The sequence below is a fragment of the Dryas octopetala genome, chromosome 8 (genome assembly GCF_963921425.1).
Source record: "Dryas octopetala chromosome 8, drDryOcto1.1, whole genome shotgun sequence".
In the NCBI taxonomy this organism is placed as follows: Eukaryota; Viridiplantae; Streptophyta; class Magnoliopsida; order Rosales; family Rosaceae; genus Dryas; species Dryas octopetala.
Window position 1 is genome coordinate 11168670 of NC_141373.1, and position 20589 is coordinate 11189258.

At 39.5% G+C, this 20589-nt stretch overlaps 3 protein-coding genes across 3 annotated transcripts; 1 reads left to right on the forward strand and 2 right to left on the reverse strand.

Annotated features, from left to right (window-relative positions):
* Positions 1-624: 624 nt before the first annotated feature.
* On the forward strand, positions 625-3168 carry LOC147277188 (transcription factor GTE7-like). Its single transcript, XM_086253661.1, has 4 exons — positions 625-2144; positions 2245-2458; positions 2570-2761; positions 2868-3168. The coding sequence occupies exons 1-3, from the start codon at positions 753-755 to the stop codon at positions 2626-2628; spliced, it is 1665 nt and encodes a 554-aa protein (XP_086109787.1). The 5' UTR covers positions 625-752; the 3' UTR covers positions 2629-2761; positions 2868-3168.
* Positions 3169-4360: 1192 nt separating this feature from the next.
* Positions 4361-13023, reverse strand: LOC147277189 (DNA polymerase V family). Its single transcript, XM_086255048.1, has 8 exons — positions 12255-13023; positions 11866-11991; positions 11569-11766; positions 9287-9514; positions 8050-9174; positions 7247-7531; positions 5847-6339; positions 4361-5584 (listed from the first exon to the last, which is right to left on the reverse strand). The coding sequence occupies exons 1-8, from the start codon at positions 12852-12854 to the stop codon at positions 4731-4733; spliced, it is 3909 nt and encodes a 1302-aa protein (XP_086111174.1). The 5' UTR covers positions 12855-13023; the 3' UTR covers positions 4361-4730.
* Positions 13024-16169: 3146 nt separating this feature from the next.
* LOC147277190 (heat shock 70 kDa protein, mitochondrial) lies at positions 16170-20089 on the reverse strand. Its single transcript, XM_086255445.1, has 6 exons — positions 19839-20089; positions 18940-19004; positions 18767-18845; positions 18106-18672; positions 17405-18025; positions 16170-17122 (listed from the first exon to the last, which is right to left on the reverse strand). Exons 1-6 carry the CDS (start codon positions 19911-19913, stop codon positions 16496-16498), a joined length of 2034 nt encoding a protein of 677 aa, XP_086111571.1. The 5' UTR covers positions 19914-20089; the 3' UTR covers positions 16170-16495.
* Between the last annotated feature and the right edge of the window lie 500 nt (positions 20090-20589).

Below are 20589 nucleotides of genomic sequence, written 5' to 3' on the forward strand. Positions count from 1 at the left end.
ATTAAAAGAATGAATATATATATAACCCATCAATGAAACCTTTTTTTTTTTCTTTTTAAGGAAATCCACCACTGAAACTTGAAATATGAAAACAAAACACAAATACAATGAGTCAATGAGGAAGAAAAATGTCGTAATGTCAATATGTAGATCTAACAACATCATTTGGAAAGTATAAAGATTATTTATATGCTTGAGAATCATGAAATAATATGATAAATATATAACCATATAGTACTGGGGTTGATTAGCAATTAATTAAACTTTATCAAACTCTATATAAATTATTAGAAGTTTAAAATAGTCTATCAAAATTCATGAAAAAAGTCTAATAGACTCGGTTAAATTCTATATAGAATTTTGGAAAAATTTATGTGGAGTCTAGCTGTCTAGGAAAGTAATTAAAAGTCTATAAATTTTACAAAATTAATGACTTAAAAAAACTCTAAAATATCAGTGAAGTGAAATTTCATATTGAATACACCCTAAGAATAACTCAGAACCGGACTCTGAGTCCATTTTTTCAATTTCTGTTAGTTGCATGGTTGGATCAATTGCCACGTGTTTGGTGGTGATCTGTTGAACTAGTGGTAGTAGCTCTATAAAGGGAATCTCACTGTAAGAGTTAGGGCATCAATGAAATCAAACCCAATTGGATTCCAACATCGTCCGCCGTCTTAGCCAATCGGAAGGAACCCAATTGGCCGTCGCAGCAGCCCAGAGGCGGAGGCGGAGGAGGCGGTGGAGGATTCATGGGAAAAGTCCCCTTTTCGAACCGAAACCCTAACCCTAAGCAGCGGCAATTCCAAGTTCACCATGCCGATTTCAATGACGAGTCGCCTGCCGTGACCCAGACCGCGTCCGACGACGCGTCGTCGATCAACCACCACCGGCGATCGAATACAAACAACAACGTCACCAACAACAATGGCGATTTCAACCTCGTTCAGTCCCAATACGTCAGCTTCAACACCGCAAAGTATTCAAGAAAAGAGCTTCTGGAGCTCAAGAACCGTCTTCTCTCGGAGCTCGACCAGATTCGTCTCCTCAAGAACAGAATCGAAGCCGGAGACTTCAACCCGAGGCCGGCCCCAAATTCCCAGCCCAAGAAGCCCGTCGCCAACAAGAAGATTGCCGGGTCGAAGCGTCCTCTTCCGGTCGGAAAGGAGCCGAATTCCAATTCAAAACGATCGCATTTGGAAAACAATGGCAATTTGATGAAGAATTGTGTGCAGATTTTGTCCAAGTTGATGAAGCACAAGCACGCCTGGATCTTCAACAAGCCCGTCGATGTAGTTGGGATGGGGCTCCACGATTACAACGACATAATCAAGGACCCGATGGATCTTGGCACTATAAAAACGAATCTTGCCAAGAATTTCTATTCTACGCCATCGGATTTCGCTGCGGATGTGCGATTGACGTTTGAAAATGCGATGCGGTATAACCCCTCGAGCCACGAAGTCTATGCCTTTGCCGATCAGCTTCGGTCCAGGTTCGAGGAGCTGTACCAGCCTCTGAATGGCAAATCGGGAGATGTGTCGCGGGGCGATCGGGTTTCCGATGAGGAATTGCAGGCTAGCTCGTGGAACCATGTTGAGCCTGACCCGGTTCCGGTTCCGGTTCGGCCGCCCAGGAGGGAGGATCCTATGCGGATTGAGAAGAAGTCTGAGCCGGTTCGGCCTCCGGCTCCAGCTCCTGCTCCAGTGCCTCCCCCAGCACCAGCCCCAGCCCCGGTGACCTCATCAAACCCGCCATTATCGCAATCGCCAGTGCGTACTAGTTCACAGATGAAGGGGCAGGCCAAGCCGTTGAAGCAGCCAAAGCCAAAGGCGAAGGACCCTAATAAGAGGGATATGAGTATGGAGGAGAAGCATAAGTTAGGAATTGGGTTGCAGAGTTTGCCTCAGGAGAAGATGGAGCAGGTTGTGCAGATTATAAGGAAGAGGAATGGGCATTTGAAGCAGGATGGGGATGAGATTGAGCTTGACATTGAGGCTGTGGATACAGAGACCCTTTGGGAGCTTGATCGGCTTGTTACGAATTATAAGAAGATGGTTAGCAAGCTTAAGCGGCAAGCGCTAATGGTCGGTGGCAGTAACAACAGCAACAGCAACATGACTACTTCGAACAGAGGTCACGGGGTAATGGCTGATTGAATTTGGAGTTTTTCTTATAATGGCATTGTCATAATATGCAGTTTACTCAATTTTTTGCTTGTTGGGATTTGTGGTTTTTGTGTAGGAATTACCTGCCAGTGAGAAAATTGATGTTCCAATAACAGAGCCTAAGAGGCAGAAGAAAGGCGAAGCGGGAGACGAAGATGTAGACATTGGCGATGACATGCCAATGAGCAGCTTTCCACCGGTTGAGATTGAGAAAGATGTTGGGGGCCATGCCAGTAGTGATAGTTCAAGCAGCTCCAGCAGTTCGAGCAGCGGTTCCTCCTCATCAAGCGGTATAATCCCAATCCTTAATTTTGGTATTGGTGTAAAAGAAGTTTATTGTTGCTGAAAATATCAAAAGAAAAATGCTTAATTGTTGTTGTGGTGGGTGTGCCTCTTTGCAGATTCAGATTCTGGGAGTTCTTCAGGGAGTGATTCAGATGATGATAACGCACAGTCCTAGTTGTGCATTGCATTTGCAGCATTGAAGGACTTTGCAAAAGGAAGACCCATGTAAGAAGCTTGCTGAAGAGTGTTTGATGCATGCTTTCCATGTGGGAAGGGACTCACTTGGTTGAGTGGATCGTGATGATGAGGTATGAATTGGAAATTGGTGTTATTGCTTCTGCTAATTAATGCTCTGCTGATGTTGATGGTTTGTCACCATGGGAGGGCTGAATTTTATTGACTCCGTTTATGCAGGTTGGGGAGGGTCTCAGAACTCAGAAGTAATTTTTGTGAACTTGCTGTGTGGTGGTTGCTTGCAATTGGAAGTGGGCATTGGTTGTTTTGCTTGGAGGTGTAAAAAATATGGAAAAGGAAAAAAATTGTTGTAGGTGAGTAGGTAAAATGTTAGTGAAACAGAGTAGAGTGGAAAGAAGAGGGGTAGTGAGAGAAGATTAGAGTAGTGAGAGGAGATTTGAAACACTTTGTACACATTACAGAGAGAGCTAAGCTAGTACATAATTTTCCCCAATTAGAGATGATGCTCTTCTTGTGCCTTTGTTCTACTTCTACATCTTTTGCTTGATTAAAAGAAGCATAGCACCAAGAGACGTTTTGGTGATTGGCTTAGCTAAAAGAACTGGACCTTTCCCTTTTCTTCAAACTAAGAGATCCAATGCTTCATTTTAACAATTATGCAAAGTTGTTCATGTTGTAAATTGCATTTTTATGAACAACCTCATGGGTGAATTTTTTCAAAAGTAAAATTTCCAAACTGAAAGTAGTGGGTTACTGAAAAGTAAGATTTAATGGCAGAAAAGAAAATTATTCCCAGGTATCATGTGAGAGGAACTGCCAGGCAGACTTGCTTGTCAAAAGCATGTGCTTTCCACTACCAGTAGCAACAACTGTTCAAGTTTAACATATGATGTGCTTTTCCATCTGCAATTGGAGACATGATGCCCAAACCAAAAACGCCTCTATGAAGTATATGTTCCAATCCCCCAAAAGTTAAAATAAATAAAATAGATGGTCCAACAAATTGAAAAGTGGGTATGAATCAGCCTGGGCTGGAAAGCCCTTGTTTGATGATGGTAATGGCTTATTATATTTTGCTAGTTTAATGCACAAGGGCAAGTCTTGGCTAGCGAAAGGTCTATAAATAAAAGGCTGAAACATAAGGATTTTCTTTTCGATTTGATTAATGAATGCATGGTGTTTGAATGTCAGATACTTCTAGCACTTGGCCATTTCAATAGTGTTCCCACACTAACAAAATAGAGAAAAATCACAACCATGTCATAAAGCTCATTTTCTTGCAATATAATTTTGCGGGTATTTAATAGCGTCGAGTAGTTACAATCACATCCACAATTCGAGTCCAGAGGAAAATTACAGAAATTATACGGCCTTTCAAATGTTGTTGACCTCAACTCGGGTCATTTTCGAACTTGGAAAAAGTGTCTCCATCCCTTCCTCTAGCATAGAGGAAAAAGAATTCTAAACAAAATGAAAGGTCAAAATTCTTTTTATTTTTTAATGCAATATTGGTCCCAATTTGTCATTTGATAGTTCACATTATATGCACCCCCAATAAGACGTCAAGGTGTTGTGTGCATAAAATAGACCCACCACCAGTTCATGCATGAACAAGTAGACTAGTGGTCTATAGATAAGAAAATACAAAAGCTGCTAAGAAGGATGTAAAGAAAATCAACAAGCTACATGACAATAGAAGAGAGTTGTTGGGATTCAAGTGCCTCAAGGTTCTTTAATAAAATATAAGTGAAATTTGAGTATGCCAAATACATAATTTTCTGCTATGACCTAACTCTTAATGTCTGAAAACTGAACTCATAAAAGTGACAACTAAATGAAATCAGACAAAACTTAAAAAATGTTTCACAGACAAAAATTATGTAAGTTATAACACGTACTTACTCTAAAAGTGAAGTCAAACAGTACTACTGCAAGTGCGATAACTCCTCAACCTTGTTTCTAAAGTCAAAAATGGTGATTGATATTAGCACTTTCAGTACTGTCTGGGGACTGAAAGAAGCTTCCCTAGAATTTAACATACATAGGGAACATAACTCATTCACGACGCTCAGCAAAATTGACTCATGTAGGTGTCTTCTTCATATTAAGGAACTGATCACCAAGTTGCGATTCACACTTTGCATGAGCATCTGGGGATAAGTTTTTAAGGAAAGACTTGGTCAGACTAAGGGTTGTTATCATCTGAAAAATCCTTGCACAAAACTTCCGCACTTCAGCCCGCCTTGATTGCTTTTCGGGCATATTTGTCACCAATTGCTCTATCAAATGACACAGCTTTTGCAGATGGTTCTTCATCATTTTCTTCAACGCTTCCTGGCCAGTTCCATCAGTGGAGGCCAGGGGCTTCATTATTTCACTCACCAAATCAAGTGCTTCTACTCGCCGAAAGTCTGACTTTGAACTGCCACATTTTTCCAAAAGGAAGCCAAAGAGGTGACGCCCTATCCACGGCCGCCTTCTAAATATTTCTTTCAACAATTCAGATTTAATTTGAGACTTTTTAGTAGTGAAATATTCTGCCAGAACGCCCTGGAAAATCTCAAAAACCCTCTGCAGATCTGACTCTGGAAAATTTCTTGCATCGATGATCTTCAGAATCCAGAAGGTGGAACTCTGTGCAAGGGAAGCAATCATTTTGTGTCGGTTCCAGGAGGCTGACTGCTTCTTCTTGGACAGGGTGGCAGCAGACTTCTTTTTCTTAATTGGTTTTGATGCCAACTTCAAATTCCTTTGCAACAAAGATTCTAGAGTAGGTAGTTGCACATCTTCTCCCTTAGGATAGTCCTTTGATTTAAATATTTTCTTTTGCAGAATTCCCCATATACGCTGCCCAAGCTGTTCACTATTTTCTGCAGTATGTGGTTCAACAAATGCCCGAGCCAAGTTTGAGTAAACCAACAAAACCTGTGGCTTACCTGTGAAATCAAGTCAACCAGAGGCACAAAAACAAAAAGACAAAATTAGAAAGAGAAAAATATAAAAAGTTTTCATGAATATTAAATTTCAAATTTATAAATCCTAATTCGTTATTATAGAACACATATTACTTCCTAATACACAATGAAGCAGACTTAAATTTTAGAAATGTTTTGGAAATTTCCGCTTGCAAAATATATTGTAGCAAATTTCTGTATGGAGAAAGCTTAGTAGCTAATTTCAATACAACAACACACTTACTTGGATTTTCATGTAGGTAAATTTCTAGCAATGAAAGAACACGAAGCTTGAACAGCATGAGTTGCTGATGCGCAGTGTCACCCCCAGCCAGATTGTTTCGCTCTTTGAAGATCCGGGCAAGATAAGTATCCATTCGGAACATTGCATCATCATCCATTCCTCCATCAGAATCATCAGAAGCTTCGGCAGTTTCTTTGGTAACCTCCTCACCATCAACAGCCTCAGAGTCAGCCTCAGAGTTATCTGTCTGCTCATCACTCTCACCTGTTTCACCTGTCTCAGCTTTATCAATTTCCTCATCTTCTTCAATCTTAAGAAAATCAATTTCCTCATCTTCTTCAATCTTAAGAAAATCTTCATCATCATCTTCGTCGTCAAAAACGTCATCACTATCAGCATCCTGATGTCTAGCAGGTTTCAAATTCTTCCTAATCACCCTCAACATCCGCAACAGACCATCATCCGTGATATCATCACAAAAGTATTTAAAAACCTACGAGAAATTAATGCCAAATAAATAATTATGTAAAGTTTAGCTTGAAATAGCTTTTCTTGGAAAAATGACACTTTTGACAAGTTACTGCCCACATCTGTAAATTGACAGACACAAGAAGAGTTCTTCAACTATACATTGCTGCAAGCTAGTTCATAAAAGCATCTGTGTTGACTTATTTATTTATTTGAGAAGATACAAGCATTTTATTAAAGCTAACAAAATTACACATCAGTGGACAAAAGGAGTATACTCTAAGGAAATACACAAAGAAAGAAAGAAAAGGATCCATACATAGATCTACCCCATCCAATATAGAATAAAGTTGAGACCAAGAACCACCCGCTCCACCCCCCCGGGCCGCCCAAAAAAGAACCTTCTAACTAAATGACTAACATAATGCAGCCTTCCAGTCAAGAAGAATAGCAGAGAGGGAACTATCCTTAAATTCTGTAGATACAGAAGCCCAAAGCAATGATTAAAATCTGGACTTATCCCACAGCTCATTCGACCCCAACTATTAAAAGCTCCAACATTTGTCTATCTCCTTCCACCCATATGACCCAAAGAATGGCTAACACACTGCACCCTCACAAAGCTTCAGCTTTCTTTCTACCACTAAACACCACATGAATTTCACACAACAAAAATGACAATCCTTTAGGAAACACCCAGCATGGAAATCTGGCATCAGATGAATTTAGGCTCAACAGATTGAATTAAAAAATTGTACATGATTATAAATCAGAGCAAAATTACCCAACTACATAAAATACCCACGCCATCGTAACATACTAAATCAAACAAAATACCTATGAGATATAGTAGGGACTAAATTTTCAAACATAGCATAAGTGTAAAATCATTTTAAAAAATAAAACAGAAGCCCAAAATCCCAATATCATACCTGCTCAATAGCAGTTCGCATTGGAGCTGATGACTGTGGCAGCAATGAAAGCAATGTATCCACAAGAACATCCATCACCGCAGGTGCAGCGTCACCACCTAAGTCGTCTTCTCCGGAAGAATCAAGATCACGAACAGGAAAAGATTTCTTACAACATATAATAAGCTCAGACGCTGCTTCTAAGAATTCCTTTGGTCGAAGGAGCACTTGCAAAAGCAACTGGATGAGCAAGTATCTTAATGCATGCAACCTATTTCCATCACCACTAAGCCCACAATTCCTTTCCTGCCATCACCAAAGCATTTAAGAAGTTGCGTTTATGTCAAAGAATATACAGAAGAAAACATAACAGCCAAGCAACTGACAGACTAAAGCAAAAGTTATTAAGAGGCTTGCATCTGAAACTCAAGTTCAATGTAGTTCTACAGCACATGGCCAAGAAGGATGAACACACCATTTACTGGACCCCTGATCTTTGGGTCAGGGTGGTATAAGGCATCAGCAAGTCTCTTATTATGGCTTGCATAAGAATCAAACCTATCTTAAAATAAATGCAAAGTTGGCCTTTTTAAGGAAATAATCCATTGGGAAAACTGGAAAAGAAGAAAAAAAGAACCCTTAATCTTAAACAACGCTAATTTGAAAGTTTTAAGGCATCCCATGGTCAGATCCAACTTCCAATCTAATACTTGAAACCCACCTTGAGATTCAAAGTGGATCAAAGTGCTCAGATGCATAAAACTCGAAATCACCCTTCCCCATACCCACAATAATGCTAACCAAAAAAAGGCCAAAGAAAGTACCTCTCTAGCAAGTGAAGTTTCCATTGCTTGCAATTTTTTCAATGTGTTATCTTCCTCAGTTTCCATTGGTCGAAAGAGAGAAATCGAAGGAATGTTGCACAAAGTGCTAAGGAACCGCATAAAGTACGAGCCAAGATCATTGGACTCGAGACGGTTTGGCAAAGCATGTGGCCCCTCCCCTTTTTGAGCATTTGCTAACAATAACTGGAGCTGCTCAATACACATCCTGCAAAGAGCACTCGAGGTGGCTGCTTTAGGCCACCTAAATTTCTCTTGTAATTCAAAGGATGTCACTTCAGTGCCAAGAGATGCAGTAAACAAACCCTGAACAGCTAGAAACTTCAAAATTTCTTTTTGAACCCGAAACTTTTCTTCGGGATCCAGCTTCAAATTTTTCAATATACTAGGGAGGGATTCAACAATCCATGTTTTCAAAAAATCAGAATTCTCCATTATTCCAACTGAATCCTTGTCTTCAATAGAACCTATCTCTGAATTGTCATCTGTTGTTTGACTCTGATCTGAAGGTTCCTCAGAAGCATGACTTTCATCCACAAACATGTTCAACAAGTTCTGAATAAACAGCATGCAACCAGATTCTGTTCTGAAATCTGCCATCAAATCCTTAACTGTTTTTGTTCGTGTAATGCAATCAAATTTTCCGTTGCTGTGTTTCTGTAGAGCCACAATGACAGAAACCCTTCTGACGTCATCATGTTTAACCCAATCTGATAATTCTTTAAGAAAATATTGCACAACTTTATAGAGCCATGAATCCTTTGTAGAAAGTATATCAATCATGCACTGAACAAGTTTGTAAGACAGACTAATTGGGATAAAAGATGCAGGCAACCTTGGTAGGAGAAGAAGCAGTACATCAAAGGCCAGGTGCTTGCGGTCATGAGATGATGGGAGAAGAGATCCCTCAATAATCACCTCACAGAAGCACTGGAAGTTCTTTGCAATTTCTTCATCAGAAGAACTAGACTTGCGATTCTTTTTGTGCTTCTTTAAGGAATTTGAAACAGACACTGCATCTTCAGCCTGCAAAACTCTATCAGGTAAAAGAATATTTACCAGAACAGGCCACACATTGTGAACACGAGGCTGACAAAAGGTGGACTCCTGTCATATTCCACATGAATACAAATGTTAGGAATTGTTTCTATCTTATTAGTTATATTTTCCTCTATAGTGATATGTACACCATGCAGAAAGATATACAAACCCACACTACCTTCAAGCAATTAGCAAGAGAGGACAGATGGTCGGCAGCAAAAAGTTTGTTGGGACTGAATGGATTTGGCAAAAGTTTACCAAATCCTGCACTGTCAACAGAAACTTTTTCCCTAATCTTCAGAGCCAGAAGCAATGCATCAGGATTTCCAACTTCAGTAGCTCCTTCAAACCATTCATTAAGTCCTGGAGCTTCAAGAACATGACTCAACACGGCTTCTGGGTGCAACTGCAAAAAATAGAATACACAGCACTAAAAGTATTAGGACAGGATGCTGATATAACAACCTATTTCACATCCAAATTAATAAGGTAAAACATAAGGGGCAAGGAGCCAAAACAAAGCAGTGGAAACAGACCAAGAACCCCCTATCTCTGAGAATAGAAAGACACATTCTGCGGGGGGAGATTCAATCCCTCAAATAGTGGCATAATATAAGTACAAGAACTTTTCAAAGTAAAGGTTGTGCACAAGTGATTTATTTTTCTCTTTCTCCCTGTTTCCACCATCCCTTGAACTTTGGCCAGGAGATTCATTCTAAGAGACCCCACAACTAACAAGGATAATTATCTCTCCTAATATATGTGAATAAAAAATGCTTTCTTTTTCCTGGAAAACCTTCTACTTCTCCAGCATTTAAAGACTATGTATTAACACAATCAGTGAACTTGATTAGAACTACAAGCATAAAATTCCTATCAGAGACAAACAGGAGACATCCACAATCAAGCTGTAATGTAGAATGCAAAACCTAGAATCACACGATTTGAAATTTCTGTTACAGATGCATGTCTACATGCTACATTGTTAACCTATCCTTGTACTCAAACGCATGATATATTTTCAAGTACAAATTTGGGTACAAAAATTGGCTTAGAAAGGTTTTCTACCTGAAGGTTGTCTTTAGAAATACTAGCTATGGTCAATATTCTAATACAGAACAGCACATGTGGTGTTATGAATAATGCAACTAACATATAAAGTCTGCACAAATCTGACTGAAAGCAACTTAAGAAGATAGATGACCTTCATCTATGAATGCAACCTCCAATAATAACAAGAAGTAAAAAGACATAATTTTACATGCTTCCTCTCTCTTCTGAAATCAATTGGATAGGGGGGAACGGGAAAACAGTCTACAAACAGTGGGCTGTACCCTAATCGACACGGTACTTGGGGATTAAGTGCCCAAGTCCAAGTAAGAGAAATTAATCTACATGCAAAGCTTCTGCAACTGCATGACCAAACTAAGGGCCATTTGAATTTAATTTTGCAGGTTTAAAGGATGCAAGTCCGTGGAGCAAATGCTAGAGTGTTATATGGTGGAGCAGCTGGAAAGCACAATGCTGGGGAAGTGTACAGTTTACCTCTCTCATGATACTTTTATACACCCAGCCTATTGCAAAACAGTGTCATATCCGATTTCCAAGTTAAGACAAGCAGATCAACATACTCTGAGTGCTGAAAAATTCAAATCCAAGGGATTGATACAAAGTTATCAGCAGATCAACTAAATCAATGGATTTGTTGGTAACTGTCCAGTGTCGGGAAATTATCTTAGGGATTCACCACTAACAACTGTTGACTACTTTCTAAGACAAAATAAGCAAAAAAACCCAAGACTACATTTAATGAGAAATTAAGACGTTATAACTCAATCATTAACATACTGAGATATGAACTGAAGGGGGGGAAAATGTATCCCACAAGACAGAGGAGGTGCATCTAGTATGTTTGGGGGAAAAAGGGTTAAAAGGAAGAGGTAAAGTCTGTATATTGCATTTCAATGGAATACAATACAGTGGTTTATATGAAGCACCAGTACATAAATTTTGCCTCAAATCTGTCCCAATGCTGTGCCTTTAATTTAAGCTAATTTGTAATTACAAACACTCAGATCTATTAATTTAAGCCAATTAGTAACTACAAACAATCAGGTCTCTCAATTTAAGAAATTACCAGATTAGAAGGCTACACTCGTGACATAATACAAACAGGTTTATGAGCATTGATGATAATATACAGTCCAATGCCATAATGTGCTATGTTTATACACCAAGTCTAAAACATCACTGTTTATTCAATGAGTTAAAAATAACGCTTTATGACCATTATGAACTCAGAAGTCTGGTCAATCCTATAGCAACCATATTTTAATAAGAACTGAATTTACTGCCATAGATCACTGAAACCTTCACTAATATCTGACAAACAAGGCATTAGATAAAGAGTATAATTTTTTCCCCAAACAGATCCAACTTCTGTTTATCAGAAGAATATACCTTTTCAATCAAGTCCAAAATAACTGAAACAGCAGGCTCTTGCAAGTATCGCTTCTTTGATGCAAGGGCGATGACAAGACTAGTGAACTCCTTTATGTACAGAGTATTCCTATCAGAAACCCACTCCTCAGCTAGTCTTCCTGATCGGGCAACGGCACCATAAGCAAATAAGCGACCCAAAAGACGATCCCTTTGTTCCTGCAATGCCACAAGGAAGCAACTTACTAAACTTTATAGGAAGAGTAAAGCCACCAGATCAAAGAATTCTTTGAAACATAAAGAAATGGTATTGCCTACCTGACCCTTCATTGATGAAGAGACCTCCAAGAAATCAACTATGAGTTTCAGCATTGAGTTCACCTTGATGCTGGAAATGGTACTTACTAAAACAGTTAAACCTAAGGCAAACCCTTGTCTTGCACACTGCAAAAGCAACACAAACCATGCATAGATAAAAAAGAGGCACGCATGTGGCATCATCAGTGAGATGCGTAAGTTTATTTCAACAAAACGAAACTGTGTATAAAAGAGGCAAGCATTTTTGTCTAAATTCATGCACCATCTCAAGCACAGGATGTGCAAATGCTTTCAGCTTGATATCAGGACACATTAATTTACACTCCAAACATTCTGAAATGGCACAAAGAACTTCGAAAACAACAATAATACAACAGATGTTCAAAAACCTCTCTTGACGAAGAAACGCCACGAATGAGTCTCCGAACAGCATATCTCAACGAGGGCGCACAGTCATTCAACCCATCATCCTTCTCAGCCTCCAAGTTCAATCCCTCTTCAACCACCTCCTTATTCTCGAGCCCCTCGTACGCTCTCTGCACCGCCACCAACTCCGCGGCCATGGCTTCCGCCGCCGCGTCCCTGACAGACCCATCCGCGGAGGCCAAGTCCTTGAACACCCCAACATGGAACTCCGGCAGAGCCGATGAAGAAGACACAGTGGTGGGTGCCTCAGTTTTCGATTCTACATCAACATCCATTTTCTTGGGTTTGATTGGTTCTTCAGTGTGGTGGCGTCTCTCTTTGTCCAAAGCTTTTCGCTTCTTCTTTCTCTCCATGGGTTTTGCGGAAGTGGGTGTGGTAGAAGAAGGCCCAGCAGCAGCAGCAGCAGCAGCAGAAGCTGAAGCTGACCCATCTTCTGCTTTGTCTTGTTTGGCTTTGCCCTTCTTGGATTTCTTTAGATTGTTGTTGTTGCTAACATCACCATCGCCACCACCATCACCAGCAGCAGCTTCTACGGAGCTGGAGCTTCTCTTTTTACTGCCCATCTGAACCCAAATAGAATTGCAGAGCAAAAAAGGTTGGAGAGCTGAGGGTTGAGAAACTTGGAGGCAATGGGAGAGTGAAAGAAAGAGAGAGAGGCTGGAAGAAGGGAAAAGCCGAAGAGGGTATTTGGTATGAGACGTAGCGGCGTTGTTTGTGGGTTTAGGTTGGGACGGTGGAACGAAGATGCTGCATATACTGGTACCAACATCTGGGCCCAATACCAGCCCATATTGTAGTACCAACTTTTAACTAGGGAGGGGCTTTTAGTTAATCCTATTTACGCGATAGCCCTAAAAATTATTTTTGAAAGGAATAATATTAGGATGGGTTATTTTTCCATCATGACACATACTTTGGTAATTATCATAGTTTATGATACATATTTCAAAGTGTACCATGTAGGACACCTACTTTGAGTTTGTATCAATATGAAACATTTTGTCACCTCTATTATATATTTCGAATGAGGGGCAAATTGATCTTTTCATATTAAATAAACTTTTTATTCTATTTTAACTTACAAAATATTAAAATTAAAAACTAAAAATATATTAAAAGAGATTAACTTAAAATATACTAAAAACTTATTAATTCTCTTTCTCTCTCCATCTCTGTCTCAACGGGTTGTTGATGTCAGGACTCGCCGACGGGTTAGGGAGGGGTGGTGAGCAGAAAGTAGAGAGGAGGAGAGATGATGGTGGAGTAATGGAGTGATTGGAAGGGGATGATGGTGGAGTGATTGAAAGTGGAATTGGAATTGGGATTGGGGAGTGTTTGGTTCTAGAGATTGAGGAGGCTGAGCTGCTGCTATCGGAACTTGAGGGAGGCGAAACGGCATCGTAGTTTGTGGTGGTGGTGATGATGGTAGTTTTGGTGGTGGTCGTTGACATCGTCATAGTCGATGTCGAAGGTGGTGTAGGATCGAGGGCTCGGGATAGAGAAAGAAAGAGGGTACAAACCAGAGCTCTGGAGGGAGAGATGGAGAGAGAGAAGGGGGAGGGTGGGGTCGCGCCAGCCGCCGGGGGTAGGCCACTGAGGTGAGTTGGGGCGGGGTGGGTTGGGTTGTGTGTTCTGCAACTTCCTTATCTTTTTTTATTTATTAGATTTTAGGGAAACTTTCATTTTGGTCCTTTAATTTAATAATTTACTGAATAAAGCTTTATGACTTTTAAAATTCTAACTAAAGTCCAATAATATTGTAACAATTCCATATTACATAATATTTTTTCACACATACCAAGTTTCGAGCCCTTAGCGGTCATTTTCGAGTGTTCAACAGTGCATTTTTACTTCTTCTCAAGCTCTGGTTTGTCGGCTTTATATTAGAGTTAAAACTAACATGCAGTCTTCACAAACCTCATTCTATAGCTAAAAGATATGAAGTGAACTCGTACCATATACCTTCAAAAATAAAAAAAAATGATGACATATTTCTTTGACAAGGTAGTGGTCAAAGGGTTTTATTTAGAAAAAATAAGGGCTTTATTTGAGAGAAAAAAAAAGTCATAAAGTTTTTTTCTAAATAAGAAATGTTAAAAGGACTATACTATAATTTTTCTTAAAATAAAAGTGAGCTTATGCATGTATTAAAAAAACAGTAATGCTACACTTACCACATTTTTATATCACAATTTCATACCATCTTACATGGCATTCATACATTGGACACTATAAATTAAAAAATAAAACCTAAAAAAGAAAAAGAAAATACCCTTCCAGTAAAGTAATGACACATCAAGTGGGATACAAATGTGGGAAAAAAAATGTGGGACAACTAGCATTATTGTTAAAAAAATACTGTCACATTATTTGAAATCTAGATATTTCTAGCCGTGCTCTTTCTTAGGAGATACTATTAATATCTTTAAATGCTCTTCATACCTCTCTCTCTCTCTCTCTCTCTCTCTCTCCATTTTGTAAAATATTTGATTCAATTGTAACTATGGGATAGTCGTTGATTGGTTGGTGGAAAAAAATATTTGCCTCTTCGCACAACATATGTACCCTAATCTGAAAGGTTTTGCTGTGAAAGTTGCTGGAGGAGCTTTGAAAGGCACAATTAGTTCCTATGATAGCAGTCAAGGGCTGTGTGACCTAGCAGATTTGAGTTCTATGTTTGAGTTTTGTTGTTGATTCATTAGAGTGCTTTGCTTGTGATGTAGTCCTGAGCTGTTTGACCCTTCTTATAACAAATATGGCATTCCACAATAGCTTGTGTAGGACCAAGAATTCTAGGGCCATAATTGTAAAAGTGTGCATTGTGATTCTTGCCTCCATTGTAGGACCTACCATATTTTCTTCCACCAAAGTTTCCACTTTGATTTCTTCCTCTGCCTCTACCTCTGTAAGATGACCCCCCCCATAACCATTGTAGAATCCACTGAAATTTATTGGTAGCACAGTGATCTGAAGGAGCTGAATTATCTTTAGCTACCATAGCAGTTATGTTTGGAACTTGAAGAATTCTTGAGGCATGGTTAATGGAGTCCTCTTTTGCAATCAACTGAGATATGAATTCTTGAAGAAAAATAGTTGTCTCTCTAGCCTTGATTTTTTTTTTTTTTTTGGTGTTAAACAGGAGGGAGACCATTTAGAGCAACAATGACAATATCTTCATCACTTATGGGAACTTCAACAGCAGATAGAGCCTTAGATAGCATTGATCAATACTTAGGGTAAGGTGCAGCAGAGGTTTGTGTTCCATGTGGAAAATTGAAAAATGAGAAGCTTTGCCCAGCCACTGATGGCCATGTAATGTTAACATTCTCAATATGTTTCTTATTTTGTAATTAATTAATTAAAAAACCTCTTGATCACGTGGCTTCAGGTTAAAACCCAAAAGAAAGCTTCTTCTTGAAATTATTTAGTAATTAAAACCATTTCCTATTTATAATTTAGTCAGGATCAAATCACTTTGCGATTATTCTCTCAGATGATATACTAGCCATTTTAGCCCTCGACCACATATGGATTCTATTCCACCCAATAAAGAAAAAACAGCATATGGATTTTCTTCAGCAACTTGCAAACTCATCTTTACTCAAAGGAAACTTTTTGATGTTCCAACCCTGTCAGTTTTTTTATAATTTGAAGCAATAAAACATTCCTTCAAATATACTACCATTACAGTGTCAAGCCATCGCTATAATCTGATAACATATGCACAACCGGATAAAAAACCCCATGCATTATCAAGCATTTAGAAAGTTCATTACAGTTATATTCCGGTGTCTTGTGAACACCAATATATCCACCTGAGAGCACCAAAGTTAAAATACAGTGCATGCGTTACACCAATTAAAACATGAACAAGTCTAGAATTTTGAACCTATTTCTTTATTTCAGAATTTGAAGAGCTAATAACAATTCATCCCGCCTCAACAAAACTAGGCAACAGTACTCATGAATAACTTACCAGATGAGAAGTCACTACCACAAAATTTCGATTAATAGTGTGTATTGAAAGAGGCATAGCATGTAGGCAAATAAATAAAATGGCTTCCCTAATACATTCAAGCTCCCGACACTTAGATACAAAAACCGAAAGAGGTGAGGTTGTACGAGCATATAAAAATTTAGAAGTTCATCTTTAACAGCGATTCAGAATCACCACTCAAAGTAAGACGAGTAACTGCTTCAGCACTCACTTCTTCACTTCTTCGTAATCTGCCTCAGGAGCCTGGTCACCACCTTGTGAACCTCCAGATGAAGAGTCACCACCACCAGAACCGCGGGACATGTGCTCCCCAATCTTTGAGATGGCTTTGTTTGCGGCATCAAGCTTCGTCTTGATTTCATCAACATTATCACCTGTGGTTGCCTTTCTCAAATCTGCAACTGCATCTTCAATTTCTTTAGCAACTTCACTTGGAATCTTGTCCCGGTACTCATTCAAGCTCTTCTCGACACTGTAGGCGGTGGTGTCTGCACTGTTTTTTATATCAATGAGAGCTTTCCTTTCCTGATCCTTCTGAGCATGCAGCTCTGCTTCCCTGACCATCCTCTCAATTTCGTCTTGTGTAAGCCCACCAGATGAGGTGATGGTAACCTGTTGTTCTTTACCAGTGGCTTTGTCCTTTGCAGAAACAGTAACTATACCATTGGCATCAATATCAAATGTGACTTCGATCTGAGGCATGCCTCTTGGTGATGGAGGAATGCCTCCAAGCTCAAACTCTCCCAGGAGCTTGTTGTCAGAAGCCATTTCTCGCTCACCTTGTAGCACCTTGATACCGACCTGTGTTTGGTTGTCAGCTGCTGTGGAGAAGACCTGCAATGGCACACATGTCAGGAACACAACATCCATGACAAAATGTAAGATGCAAACACTTCAGCAACATGTGCAGTTAGATTAAATGTCAGGCTAAATAGAGACTGCAAGGCAAAAAAGCCAACTAGAACCTCCCACCAAATATTAACTCTTGTGAGACGAAACTTGAAACAAACAAATAGTTAAGCCTCACTCCCTCAAAATCTATCCCTCTATTGCAACACCCTTCTCATCAAGCAATTAATAAATTCTTTTTATACACTGTTGGCTTTGAGCACTGACCTGACTCTTCTTTGTTGGAATTGTCGTGTTCTTGGTAATCAGCCTGGTGAAGATACCGCCCAATGTCTCAATACCCAGTGATAGAGGAGTAACATCCAGAAGAAGCAACTCCTTAACATCACCCCGGAGGATACCACCTTGGATGGCAGCTCCCAAAGCAACTGCCTCATCAGGATTCACTCCTTTGCTTGGGCTCTTTCCAAATAACTCTGCAACCACCTGTTGCACCTTGGGAACACGGGTCATTCCTCCAACAAGAAGAACCTCATCCACATCCTTAATAGATATGTTGGCATCCTTTACACAATTCTTGCATGGGGCCTTTGTCTTCTCAATCAAGTGATTTACAAGACTCTCAAATTTTGATCTCGTCAGTGTGATGTTGAGATGCTTAGCGCCTGAAGCATCGGCTGTGATGAAGGGCAGGTTCACCTCAGTTTGAGATGTTGATGAAAGTTCGATCTTAGCCTTCTCAGCTGCCTCCCGAAGCCTCTGTAAAGCAAGCTTATCCTTCGAAAGATCAATCCCCTCAGTCCTCTTGAATTCGCTAACCAAGAAGTCCAGCAAAGCATTGTCAAAATCCTCTCCTCCTAAGAATGTGTCACCATTTGTTGCTTTCACCTAGAAAAGAGAGTTGTTACTGAAATGTTCCAAAATAAACGGAAAGAAAGAGACTTGACTGAATGGCAAACGATGCATACCTCAAAAACACCATTGGATATCTCCAAAATGGATACATCAAATGTTCCACCACCAAGATCAAATACTGCTATTAGGCCTTCCTTGTTGTTCATACCATAGGAAAGCGCAGCAGCAGTTGGCTCATTTATGATTCTCTGTACATCTAAGCCAGCAATTCTGCCAGCATCCTTTGTTGCTTGTCTCTGGGCATCATTGAAGTAAGCTGGAACAGTAATCACAGCTTTCGAGACACTTTTTCCAAGGTAAGCCTCTGCAGTTTCTTTCATCTTTGTCAAAATGAAGGCTCCAATTTGGCTTGGGGAGTACTGTTGTCCATTGACTTCAACCCATGCATCTCCATTTGGAGCTTTGACAATCTTGTATGGAACCATCTTCATTTCTTTTTGGGTCTGGGGATCGTCAAAGCGTCTACCAATCAGACGCTTGGTTGCAGAAACTGTATTTGTTGGATTGGTCACAGCTTGACGCTTTGCCGGAGTACCAACAAGTAGCTCTCCTTTCTGATTGAAGGCAACTATTGATGGTGTGGTCCGAGCTCCTTCAGAATTCTCAATAACTTTGGGAGTCTACAATAATTTTTAAATTAGTTAGACATGAACTACAAGCCAAAAAAAGCTTAAACAATGAATTTAGTCACATGATCAAATCAATGGCCTATACCTTTCCCTCCATCACAGCAACACAGGAGTTAGTTGTTCCTAAATCAATCCCAATAACATCACTCCCAGCAGGTTTGGAACTGTTTAGAGCACAAGAGAGTATTAAAAAACAAGCCAAGGAGACAGGAAAAAAGGAATGATAGTTACCACATGCACTAGGAAAGTCCAAAGTACCTGAAAGGCCTTGCCAAGCTTGCCAATTTGTGACCCAGAAGCGATGTCTTTGGAGTGCTAGTCAACTGCAGAAACATAAAAACATATAAATAACTAAGCTTTATATGACAACTGTTCAATTCATAGAATCATATTGAACTATCGTATGGAACTCCAAACCATTGGTAGGGTTTTATAAAAATAGAAAAAATCAGAACTCCACAATGAGGAAAACAAGGAGAGCTTCAAAACAAATAAAATACCATCCCATATCTTTTTTATACTTAACATGAACAATTATCGCATATTTTTCAAAATTAAAGACCACCCAAAATTGCTACAATTATAGTGAAGTACATACAATCCCACCAACTCATTTTACTAATCGAATAGCTCCAGGCTTCAAACTACACAATAATCTATACAAAAAAAAAAACAAACCAGAAAAAAAGTACTGTATCAAATGTTCGTAATAAAAAAACCTCAAAGCCTCAAACTTTGTCAAAATTGGCAAAGAAAAACAACAGTACTTCACTGACTAAGTATTAGCCATCAGGAAAATGTAACAATCACAAAGAGAAGCGGAACCTCTACCAAATTAAAGAGCTCATAGCCATCAACAACCCAATCAAAGCAAAGCGAAAATATTACACATCAGATGGCAGATGAAAATCACGTAGTAGATAAAAAGCACACAGATATTCGAAAACCCAAAACCTCATGAAAACTGAAAAAATGAGTTTTTTTTTTTTTTACTTATCCATTTCTATATCCTCTTGATCACAACAAACAAAGTCTCCACAAAATCAAAATTTATGTAGCAAAAAACTAAAGTCCTAAATCCAATAGACAGATCAAACAGAGAAATGGTCGAGGTCGAACTCGAAGAGAAATCTGAGGGGAGAAGTAAAGAGACATACGGATCGGTAGGCACAGAGAGGGGCCGAAGCGACATCGCGGCGTCGTAGAGAGCGGAGCAACGCGGCGGTGGCCATGGCTGCTTAGAGAGAGAGAGAGACAGAGAGAGCGAGCACAGAGAGACGAAGAAGGAACGCGAAAGAGAGGGTTCTGAGAGTTAGGGTTTAGGGTTTTGGGGAGAGTGGGGTTTTTTATGAGGCGGAAAGTGAGAGAAAGATGGATGTGGAAGGTTCTGGATCTATCTACTCTTCTACTTCAGGGTTTTGTCATTTTTGTGGTTTTTATTAGTGAGACGACGTCGGATTGGGTTTGATCAGTTTATGTGCACTTGTTTATGTGGTGCTACGTGGCCAAAACAGGGAGTCTGACTTGGCCTATTTTTGAGGGAATAAGCTTTCTTGAGCAGCACTACACTACACTCCCAAGTCCCAACCTAATCCAGTGCTTGTTTTTAAGTTTTTTTTTTTTTTTTTTTAGGATAAAAAACTAATAAGGATAAATGAAAAGGTTTATGCACAAAACAGGCCAATGTTTACAAAAAATGGTTTCGATCATTGCAAATGCTTACGGTAATTTTGTGAGTGCTCAAAATCGGTATATATGTCGCGGTTTGAATTATATGTGTTGCATTTAGTTATATTATCTAAATTATATCTAATGTTCTACACTTTTTTCAATCAAGTTTGCCTTGTTGTCAAACCCAAATCATTTATTTGAAATCACTACATCCAAATGGAGGTAGTGTTCAAATGC